We start from the raw sequence: 12,262 nt of genomic DNA, 5'->3' as shown, positions 1-12,262 counted from the left end.
GCTTTGCTGACTATTACAAACTGTTTCTCCTCTACGATGCTCCTCCGTACTGCAGAGCCAGCCAACTATGAACTGAAACCTCTACAAACTGTGAGCTAAATAAACCTTTTCCCCTTTAACTTTGGATGTTGGTTATTTTGTCTCTGCAATGAGGAAAGCTAAGACACACTGGAACAACTCTTTAAAAACAAGAAAAGTAATCCAATTTTGGAAAAAAATTTAACTACAAAAGTTATTAACTCACAATAATGATAGAAATAATCTAAAATGGAACAAGAACAGCTGAGACATGTCGGGGTCGCTCCCGGCCGGCAGGAAAGACACACGACAAAGTCTGGCGGTGTGCAACCTTGCCTTTATTTGTCTCCGCGTGGGCCCCGCGAGGCCTCCTCTCTGCCACCAGCCCTTTCTCGCCGGTGGACTTTCTCTATCTCTCTCTGTGCTTCCTCTCTGTGCTTCTCTCTCGTGGCGGGAGAGGCATTTACTTTTATAGGGTAACAGTGGCCAATCAGTTCAAAGCGCGCGATGCGGGCTGATTGGCTAACATCAGTTGTTGCTAGGCAGACTATTCTATTGCGCGGGCTGCTTACGTCGCCAGGGCAATCAGGGGGCAGGAAGCAGGCGACAACTTGGCTCACTCGATGGGAGGGGCAATCTAGCTCAGGCTCCGCTCCCACCCACAGGCCCTACGTCCGCCAAGTAAGGCGACCGGTGTCGGCCGCGGCTCCCAACATCTCCCCCTATTTTATTTACTTTGAATGAATGTATGCATCGCAGCCCGCCCTGGATCGAGTGCAGAGGCTTATGCCCTGTGTTGAGGCCCACCGTAGGCCCTTGGCTTGGACCCTGGTCGGCCGCCCCCGGGTCCGCCAAGGCCTTGAGACCCTCGTCCTTTTTCCAGGGCCAGGAGTGAACTGGACGGAACCTGGATGCACATAGGCATGCACTCATGCCCCTCCGTGTGATCCCCTCGGAGAGGCATCTAGATCTGGTCAGATTCTAGTAATCCAGCGGCTTTCGTGCGCCATGGGGTAGGGCCTGGCTTAGGTCGAGTCGTGCTGGGGAGGCACGCTCTTACCCGTCATTGACTCACCTACCCTGCTGTGTGGTGTCATTAGGGAAGGAATGCGGAAGACCCGCCACACCTAGACCCGGTCGTAGGCCAGAGCGAGCCATGCGTAGGCCTGGGGGTCATTGTGCCCATCACGGGCTGCTGCCAGGGCTGCATGGGCAACCAGGCGTACTTGACGCCGGGCCGCCGCAAGGCGCCCATTAATAAATGATGTGACCCATCGGAGCAAGAATGGTCCTACAAGTAAGAACAGAAGCAAGGAGCACAGGGGACCTAAGAATGGTAAAACATAGGGGAGCAAGCCATTCCAGGCTCCCCAAAAAGGGATTGTCCTGCAGTTTTTTTAGGGCTCATCTTGTTGTTGGGTCTGCGGTTGGCCTCTGGTGGAACAGGCCTGATCTTTAGTCGAGGGACTTGTCGCGTCAACCTCTCTGGGACCCACAGTGGTTTTCGTCCCGATTCCTGCAGAAAAACACAAACTGCGCCTCGGTTCCAGCTAACCACCGGATCCGGGCCCATCCATTGTCATGCCATAGATAACCACGCCTTTGGAGGCAGGCCTTGGCTTACTCCCCCTTTTTGTTTTTTATTTTTTATTTTTTTTATTTTTGGTCTTTTTCGTTTTTTTTTTTTTTTTTTTTTTTTTTTTTTTTTTTTTATCGGTACCAGGGATCGAACTCGCGATTGCCTGCTTACAAGGCAGGCGCTTATGCCGCTGAGCTAAATCCCCAGCCCCTGTTTCCTCGACCGGCGTTTTTCTCAGCCTGCTCGGCAGAGTAGCCGCCCATGAAAATACCGTCCGCCCCGCGGCGCAACGTAGGACGGCGATCGCGACAGAGTGGAACGGGGCGTCACTTCCTGTGCCGGCTGAGAGAAGGGAGGGTTCCCTGTAGCGGCCTCTCGGCAGGGAGCCGCTTCTGGAGAAGAGCTCCAGGGCGGAGCGGATGGCTCTCTATCTCCTCCCCGCCAGAGGGCTCTCGGGGGTCCTTTTTCCTCTCTCTGCTTTTTTCGAGCGGCGCACGCACACAATTTGCGGCGCAACTCGGCATAGGAGTCAAGGCACGCATGTATCATTTCCCACAGGGGGCGAATAGCCGGCGAAATATCGCCTCCCAATTCCGCCGAGGCGAGGTCCCCGCCTAACTTCTCCCATGACGGCAGGTTTAAATGCCCTGTGGGTAAAAACCAGGGAGCCACCCTATCTACCTCTGCTATGAATAGTTTCAGTGTTTTTTGACCTACCCTGAGGTCTCTAGCTTTTAAAAGCTTTCTAAGGGCCTTTACCAAGGGCCGCGCCTCCGCGCTCGGTAAATTACCCATCCTCAACCTCTAAGGGCTGTTACTCACCGCGTGTGACTTAAAGAACCCGTCACCTACGCGTGAGCCTGAGGGGAGTCTAAAAGCCCTGTAGGTGCGCGCCACCCAGAGCCCAGGCTTATCCCCAACTCACCTGTCCGGCAGCACCACGCTGGAGCGTTGCACACCACCGCCGTGTCTCGGGGTTGATCAGTCCCCGTGCGGGTCACCAAATGTCGATGTCGCTCCCGGCCGGCAGGAAGGACACACGACAAAGTCTGGCAGTGGACAACCTTTTCTTTTATTTTCTCTCCGTACAGCCTGCCCTGGGATCGCTCCCAGCCGAAGCCTCCTCTGGTCCGCTCCCCGCGGCTCCTTCCGTGCTTCGCTCCGAAGCCTCTACCGGTCTGCTCTCCGCGGCTCCTTCCGGGCTTCGCTCCGAAGCCTCTACCGGTCCGCTCTCCGCGGCTCCTTCCGGGCTTCTACTTCCCCCCAGGGGTGGCACCAGTATATATACGGATACAGTGTCCAATCATATTAAAGTAAGCAAGGCAAGCTGATTGGCTAACATATTATTGAGCGGGTTGTTTATGCGGTAAGCAGGAAACTAACGTGCTCGATGGGAGGGGTAATCTAACTCAGGCTTTGCTCTTTACCACAGGCCGCATGATCGCTATATGCGGCGGCTCGGCAATGTGGTGGCTCCCAACAGAGACAGAAACTAGAGCAAGTAAACTTAAACTCAGAAGAATTAAATACAATGTACATGCCTAAACTACTCAATTAAGATACATAGATTTTAAAAATGAATAAACAAGTCAGCCCCAACTGTATGCCATATACAAGAAAACCACTTTTTATATATAAGACACAGATAGGTTAAAAGTATAAAGATTAAAAAAGATATCCTGTACAAACACTAATTAAAAGGAAGCTGGAGTGAGTGTAAAAATAGACAATATATACTTCAAAACCAGAACATTATCCAAGATAAAGAGGGGCATTTCATAGTGGTAAAGGGGTGAATTTATGAAGAGAATAAACAATCCTAAACGCACACTGACCAACTAACAATAAAAACATATAAGGCAATATCTGATAGAACTGAGAGGAGAAATAGGAAAATGTACAATTATACAATTGATAACAATGTATCAAGTGGAAAATAATCAAAAGGCTATGGAAGATTATCAATTCACATGACATAATTAATATTTCTAAAACATTCCAGCCAACAAAACTAGAATACACATTTTCTTTAAGTGTGCATAAAGCATTCACCAAGATGGACCATATGCTGAGCCATAAAATTAGTTGTAGTAAACTTTAAATAACTAAACTTTACAGAGAATGTTCTTTGGACAACAGAAATAATAAACTGGCTGGGAGAAAATATCCCTAAATTGTTGGCAGTTAACACATTCCTAAATAACTCAGGTCAAAGGAAATTGTCAAAGGAAATTAGAAAATACTTTGAACTAATAGGAAATGAAAATGTATGTGTTAAAATTCATGAGACATTATTAAAGTAGTGTTTAGGGAAAGGTATTTCATGGAATGCTCATATGTGAAAACAAAAAATTCTCACAATCTTATTCTTCACTTTACAAATTGCAGAAAGAAGAGAAAAATTAAACCCTAAATAACAGAAGAAAGAAAATAATAAGGATACAAGTATAAATCAGTAATACAGAAGATCAATAAAGAAAATTCAATGAAACTAACAGCAGAGTCTCTAAAGAAATTGATAAAATTGATAACCTGAAATGGTGAAAGGAAAGAAGACACAAATTACCAATATCTAAAATGAAGAAGGGGCATCACTACAGATTTCACAGACATTAAAAGAATAACCAGGAATTCGCAGATGACATGATACTCTACATAGAAGACCCCAAAAACCCCAGAAAAAGATTTCTAAGTTTACTAACCAAATTCAGTAGCATAGCTGGATACAGAGTCAAAAATCAAAAGCGTTCCTGTATACAAACAACAAACTCACTGAGAGAGAAATTAGGGAAACAACATTCTTCACAATAGCTTCCCCAAACTGAAAAACCTAGGAGTAAATCCAACAAATGACATAAAAGACCTGTACTTTGAAAAATATGGTACTCTGAAAAAAAGATGAAAATCAGAAAATGGGAAGATATTCCTTGCTCATGGACAGGAAGAACCAATATTGTGAAAATGGTCATACTCCCAAAACTGTTACACAGATTTAATGCAATCCCAATCAAAATACAATTAACATGCCTTACAGAAAACATTCCTAAAATTCACCTGGAAACAGAATAAACCTAGAATAGCAAAGGCAAGACAAGAGGCGTCCCAATCCTTGACATGAAATTATACTACAAAGCTACTGTGATAAAAATCAGCAGGGTCCCAGCAAAAAACAGACCTGAGGATCAGTGGAACAAATTAGAAGATGAAGACAGCTACAAACACACTCAGCTGCTTTATCTTTGACAAAGGGGCCAAACATGCTCAGTGGAAGAAAGACAGCCTCATTAATAAATGGCAAAAACTAAAACTAGACCCATGTCTATCATCATGCATTAAAGTCAAAATGGGTCAAAGATCTAAATATTAAAACAGAAACACTGAATCTATTGGAAAAGAAAGTAGGTAGAAATCTTGAAGACATACGTGTAGGCAGAAAGTTTATGAACAAAACTTGAACTTCATGGGAAATGTTTCAAAGAATCAACAACTGGGATCTTATTGAAAATCTTTTGCATAGCAAAAGAAATCTCCAATAGAGTGCAAAGACAATCCACAGAGTGGGGAAAAATTTTAGCCAACTGTCCCTCAGACAAAGGATCTATATCTAGAACATATGAAGAATTGAAAAAATTCAGAGGCTCCCCCCACAAATTCAAAGACAACCGAAAAATGGGCTTCAGAGAAATACACACTTCTCAGATGAAGAAACACAAATGGCATGTAAATGCAAGAAAAATATTCAACATCACTGGTCATTTGGGAGATGCAAATGAAAACAACACTGAGATTCCACCTCACTCCAGGAAAAATGACTATATCAAGAAATCAACTGATAACAAATGCCAGCAGGGCTATAGAGGAAAAGGAACCTTCTCCACTGCTGGTGTGAGTGCAGCGTGGTGAAACCACTGTGGAAACCAGAATGGAGATACTTCAAAAAGCTAGGATTAGAGGTCTCATTTGATCCAGCTATTTTCCGGGGTATCTTCCCAGAAGAATTAAAAACATCTAACCACAGCAATATATGTGCACCACTGTTTATAGCAGCATAATTTGTAATAGCTAAATCTTGGAAACAACCCAAATGCCATCAACCTAGGAATGGATAAAAAAGATAGATGTGGTATTTTATACAATGGAGTACTACTCAGCCATAAGGAAGCTTAAACGTGAGGCTTTTATAGATAAACAGATGCAACTAGAGACCATATTCATAAGTGAAGTAAATTAGACTCGTGTGTAAACATCGTGTTGTCTCCCTGGTGCAAGAAATTGAAAAAGTAAATAAGATCTAATATGTATAGTAGATATTGTGAAATGGAAAAATGTATAGTAGATATTGTTGAAAAAGAAAAAGGAACCAGAAAGGAGGGAAGGGAAAGAAAAAAGCAGAAAAATACAAGGTATCTATACTATTACTGTCTCTTAGTTCATTTGAAAAGGAAGGTTTGTGCTAAGCTAATATCGATTGGAGAAATTTTATGCCCATGTCTTATACTCTAACTACTTAAGATGACAAAATGTAATATATTAACTATTGTTATTTTCCTATTATTCTGTTATGAAATTCTGTTGTATCTTTTTCAATAAAATAAAAAAGAACAGCCAAGTTATCTTAAGAACAATTCCTTTTTTTAAAAAAATTTTTTATTTAAAGAAAAGGAAACAAAAAAATACATGGAGATAAAAAAGGGTAGAAATAATACAAAATTACAGAAAAATAAATGGTAAGAAATCACTGGTTGATACGTTACATATTGTCATCTTAGAAATAGCTGTTCAGGTTACAAAATTAAAGTATTTAAAATGACATTCAAAAAGTGACACTGCAAACAGTTCTGCTCAATAATCGAACAAAAACTCCGTAATATGGTTATCAGTCCTACACACTTGTTTTACATCTCAAAGAGGGTAAGATTAAACATATCAAAACAGAACAAAACAGTTTAAAAAACAATTTAAAGAAATACAGATTTCAAAGCAAGTCCACTGGAGATCTTGACTGTCTATCTAACTGCCTCTAGTTTCTTACAAATAGTTGTCCCCATCTTCACCTACATTATATAGATATTGCATATTATAGGACTAATCAAATAGGGGGCTGGGGATTTAGCTCAGCAGCATAAGCGCCTGTCTTGCAAGCAGGCAGTCGTGAGTTCGATCCCTGGTACCGATAAAAACGAAAAAGACCAAAAAAAAAAAAAAAAAAGAAATAATCAAATCATTACAAGATGATGAAGGCTTTTTAGGTCTTCAAGATCTAATATTGGGGAAGACAATAATACCTACTATCGCATCTCTCATTCTCTTCGTGGTAGCCGTCCCCATCTTTACATATACTGAAATTGAACTTAAGAGACTAGACTAATATCATTCTGATCAGTGAATAATAGTATTGCTAGAATTTATATCATAATGCTACAAAATTAGCATTGGGTTTCTTAGTGTCTCTTCTTCAGAGTATCTGTTTATTACATCTTGCATTATATAATCTGTTCCTGTAAATAATTTTTTAAGAAAATCTCATGTGTGAATTTCTACATATATATCCTCTCTGTATTATAGGGAAAACCAAGTTGTAACAAGACAGCAAAACAAATTCCTAGAAAAACATGCAATGGATAAGACATATAAGACCACAATATAGGTGATCTTCCGTAGTTACTATGTTTTCTCTTGTTATTTTCAATAGATTTGTCCACATCATTGGCTTAATATAGTTAAACATAGTATTACCTATTTTTATAAAAACACAACTTTGAAAGCATTGTAGGATTTGAGAGCTGTTAATAATTAATACCAGTCTGGATATCCTTTACATCTTTGTCATCTTCAGAGTAGTTGCCTCTACTTTTAGGGTTGATACTAACAAGCATACCAAATTCAAATAAAATCAGCCAAGGCAAACCTGTGGTCTTATGAATCAGATTCAATTAAGATCAGTCATAGTAAAACAATGTAAGTAATACAGGATTTCAGTTTAAGTTAATAGGAAAGTAAGGATAGTTACCATGGTATAACCTGCTATTTTGGGGTCAGATGTCTGTGCCCTCAAATCTGACATGAATGGACAGACCAGAACAAATTAAATTCAAACTAAATATGGCGATAAGACTACTGTGTCTTTTAAATCCTGATACACTATTAACAATGACCTCTGCTGTTTTTTATAGTGTTTCAGAGTTGTCTATACTACCGTCTCTGCCTCATGTCTGCTACTCCACTTTTCTGCTATAATTTGTCCACCTTATTCCCTCATTCCACTGTCTGCCCCATTCATTGAGGCCTCTCTGCCACTGTTGCTGGAATCCTGGTATCCCTTCCTCTTTCTCTGGAATGTCCTTCAGCACTCTCTGTAGGGTTGGATTGGTGGCCACGAACTCCCACAGTTCCTCCTTGTCTTGGAAGCATCTTATTTCTCCATTAATTTTGAGAGAGAGTTTTGACGGGTATGTGAGTCTTGTTTGCATATTATTTTCTTTCAAGCCTTGGAATATTTCTCCCCATTCCCTTCTTGACTTAAGAGTTTGTGTTGATAAGTCTGTTGTTATTTTGATAATTTTCCCATTGTAGGTGATCTGCTTCTTTTCTCTGGCTGCTTTTAATATTCTATTCTTTTGGTGGATTTCTGGAATCTTGATTATTATATGTCTAGGCGTAGATCTGTTTTGGTTGCAGGTAGCTGGTGTTCTGTATGCCTCTTTTATCTGGATCTCATTTCTTTTTGCTACACATGGGAAATTTTGCTTTAATATATCTGTGAATATTCTTTGTATTTCATTTTTGGATGCTTCTGCTTCCTCACTCACATTCTTTATTCTTAAGTTATGTATCCTTTTGTCATCTTCTAGCCTTTGAATTGTTTCTTTCTGGTTCCTTGTTATTTTTAAGAGGCTTTTTCTTTCATGATCATATGCCACAAATCTCTCCTCAAGTTTCAGAAGGCTGTCTTTAGTTTCTGTCAGGGCATTTTGCCAGTGTTCAATGGAGTTTTTAGTTTTCTGGTAATCTCTTTGGATGTTTCATGTATTCTAAGTTATGTTTAAATTCTTCAGAAGTTTCTCTTTCTTTTCTGATTTCCTCAGTTCTTCCATCTGTGTTCTCTTGGGCGGGGCTTGTTATTTCTTTAATTAATCTCTTTATATCTTGCCTCACTTGGATCAGGAGTACAGCTTTAAATTCATCTATGAGGTCATGGAGGTATTTTTTAATTTCGGCTGATGCTGTGTCCAGTATTGGATGGTTACTGTGCTTGTTCCCTTTGGTGTTTACTTCTCCTGGGCTTATTTTCTCATGTTGGGCAGCTGGAGATTTTTTTTTTAATTTTTATCTCTTGTCATGTTTCTGGTTTCTTTCAGACTGGAGTGTCCTGGGGGTCTCTGGCCCTCTCCATATTGCTTATGGCCTTTCAGAAGCATGCTGATTTGAGTTTTTGCTGTCTTCCCCAATTTTCTGTTATCTGGGGTAGACAGGGATGCAGGGATGGTGCAGGCTAGCCTCCAGCCTCTGTGCCAGTCAATCATAAATTAGCCTGTACTTTCTGGGTGTTACAGAGTTGCAACTATTTTGTATCTGCTTATTGGGCCCCAAGCAGAGGCTTGGTTCAGCCCCAGCAGATCCTGCCAGTTCTCTCTGTGCCAGAAGCAGCTGACTAATGTCACCATGGCTTTGCCCCAATCCCAGCTGTTCTCTTCCAGACCTCTCTGTGCCGGGAGCACCAGGACAGTGGTCTGCCCAATTCCAAGATGTCTTCCACTAGTTCTCTGTATGATGCTGAAGCCAACATGGTGCCAGGCTCTGCCCAACTTTAAGATGTCCTCCACCAGACCTCTCTATACCAGGGGCGACTCAGTGATGTCACCTAGCTGCAGGTTTTGCCCAACTCTAAGATGTCTTCCACCAGACTCTCTGTGTTATTGATGTTGCCGTGGTGGCAGGCTCTGCCCAATTCCAAGATGTTCTCTGGCCAAGCGCAGCGACCGCGAGACCCAGTCCCTCGGTGCAGGTCTTCCTCTTGAGTCTACTGCACACTACAGCGCTTGCCTTCACTGTGTTCCCGGCACAGCGTGGAATGGTCAGAAAACTGCACAATGTTCGGCTTCTGAGCTCCAGAGCTTTCACAATCTCCTCTGGTGCAGCGGAGCAGTCCTGGCTGCTTTGCAGGGTCCCAGGTCTCAATTTCCAGCAGTCACCAAAAGCCAACACAGCTTTTCCTGTTGGGTCCACAGGTCAGTTTGCCGCATTAAAGGCGCAGGATTTGCAGCCTCCTGTTATCAGCCTTCGCAGTCTCAGCATGACTTTAAATCCTCCAGCTGCGCTGTCTTGGTTAATAAGAATCGTTATCCATTCATCTGGCCCTCTCCATGTTGTCATATTCTGGTATCTAATATGATTTCTCCGGAGAGACTCTCCGCCCAATCCCCTAGCAAGCCGCCATTTTTGAAAAAAACCCTTAAGAACAATTTCTTCCAGTGCATTTGATAACTTAAGTGAAATGAGAAATTTCTTAAAAAATGCAAACTAAGAAAGCACGTTTAAAACTAAATAAACTGAAAAGTTCTACATCTAAATTTTTTAATCTGTAATTAAAACTTGTCCAGAAACTTCATACCCAAATGGCTTTAATTCTGGAGTATATCAGATATTTAAGGGAGAAATAATTATAGAATCAGAGGCTACTCTGGATGGTCCCCAGTGCTGTCTCATCCTGAGAGTCACAGGGTTTACTGGTGCTCCATCCAAGAAGCTGGAAGCCTCAGAACAAGAGAACTGAACAAGAGGGACTCAGGGCCTGGACTGGAAGCTCCCGGGAGAGTCACTGGTCGTCTTGGATCCGATGTTCCCAGTTGATGGCAACAGCGAAAGACTTACATGCTCATCCGGAACTGGGCTTCGTGCTTGCAGGCTGACTACTTTCTTTCTCCCCTTTTCATGCAATCTAGGCACAGCCTATTGGTGCTGCCACCCACAACCAGGGCTGGTCTTGTCTCCTCAGTCTGCTGGCCTGTGTGCCAACACTTAGTGGATGAACGGATGGTATGTTCTTTCACTGAAACACTGCTCGTGAAACCTGGATGAGTGCAGAGCTGTTAAGTACAATAAAAGGAGATACAAAAGACTATAGTGTATGATTCTGTTTATAGTAAATTCTAGGATGGCAACACTGTCGTGATGAAGTGGTGCCCAGAGTCATAGCTGGGAGAACAGATCAGTGGGAATTTTATGTGTGGGGATGGGAATGCACACCTTGCTTATCATTGTAATAATAAGGTTTACATATTTGTCAAAACCCATCAAAGACGTCTATAAGATGGAAGTTGGAAAAATAATGGAATGTATTCAACAAAAAGTTACAGACTACTGAGAAGTATACACACAAGCTGAATGAAAGAAAGCAAATACCTAAGAATGTGAACTATGTTAGGCTGTGAATTTGAACTTCTAAAACAGGTAGAAAATCAGCTATGGTGAGAAAAGCCAAAGATGTGTTGTACCTGAAGCAGGGCTGTGGTGCTACAGGTGTGCATCACCATGCCAGGGGAAGAGGCCCTGGGTCACTTTCTGGGTGGTGGGATATTCGGGGTCTTGATTGGGGTGTGAATGATACAAGTATACGCATTTGCCACAATTCGGTGAATTGTACACTTGAGCTCTGCAAATTTCATTGCTTGTAAATTTACCTGAATAAAATGCTGCTTAAAATAGAAGATGCTTTCGTGTGCATTATTTTGTTTGTCCTTCACATCGGTTCTCTGAGAGGAATACAGCAAAAACTCCCCATTTCGCTATTTATAAAATGCAGTGCTTGCCTGAGGCCATGCAGCTAGGATGGCATTCAGTCTTTTCAGTCGTGTTCCTCTGTCCTTTCTATGTGGGTCCCATGGAATGCAACACAGGTTGGTCTTTTGTCAGTACAAAAGTGGAATAGGTGCTCCATGGCTAACCTCAATGTGATTCCTAAAACAATGAGCCTAAAATAAAAGCAGGAACATAAAAATATCTTCTGCAGTGATATTTCACATAGACACAAGTACTGTGCTTAAATTGCAGCCCACATCCCATCATTTTCTCCATTCTTTGTTGAATTGCAAAAGAAAACCACTCAGACAATAGCACACAGCAATTCTGGCTGCCAGCTCATAGTCAGTCAGCAGAGCTGTTGGTGCAGCTGTGCCACACTTGGGCCTTGCGAAGTTCAGACGGTTGAGGAGTCGGCTTCTCAAAACATCCATCACCATTAGTGCAGTGTTTGTGCACACACTCAGCCACAGCCTTTCCCTTTTCTCTTTGGTGCTGTTTCTCCTGAAAGGGCAGGGATGGGAGCGGCTGATGTCCCCCAGCACAGAAGTGTCTGTTCATCACTGACATGCAGTACTGTGAAAGCGAGAGCTTCCTAGTGAGTTCACAAGCTGTAATTGAATGAAGTGAAAAAGTTGGGGCCTGATTGTAAGGGGGGTATAGAAGTTTATGCCATACAAGTTTAGACATCAGGTGACTCAGTGGCTTTTTCTTTTGATTTTCCCATAAACCATTTGGGAAACACTTTTTATTGTGAACTGAATTCTAGATATTGTCATTATCTGTTGGCTTCTTAAAATGATTACTTTGGTTTGGGTTACTCATAGCTTTGCCTGTTATATTTATATTATATAACTATTTATATAG

General features: G+C 42.1%; 1 protein-coding gene across 1 annotated transcript in view; it reads left to right on the top strand.

The window, feature by feature from the left end:
* Positions 1-11,304, top strand: part of Parp11 (poly(ADP-ribose) polymerase family member 11) — a 111,527-nt gene extending 100,223 nt beyond the window's left edge. Inside the window, exons 8-9 of the mRNA XM_063237706.1 lie at positions 2,689-2,910; positions 3,986-11,304. Coding sequence (XP_063093776.1) covers positions 2,689-2,909 — 221 coding nt within the window. The 3' untranslated portion in view covers position 2,910; positions 3,986-11,304. The remainder of the gene's footprint in view (positions 1-2,688; positions 2,911-3,985) is intronic.
* The last annotated feature ends 958 nt before the right edge of the window (positions 11,305-12,262 follow it).

This window comes from Cavia porcellus, unplaced genomic scaffold (genome assembly GCF_034190915.1).
Source record: "Cavia porcellus strain 051 isolate PalLab524CR breed Dunkin Hartley unplaced genomic scaffold, mCavPor4.1 scaffold_27, whole genome shotgun sequence".
Taxonomy (NCBI): domain Eukaryota; kingdom Metazoa; phylum Chordata; class Mammalia; order Rodentia; family Caviidae; genus Cavia; species Cavia porcellus.
This window is presented reverse-complemented; position numbering and strand designations above follow the sequence as displayed.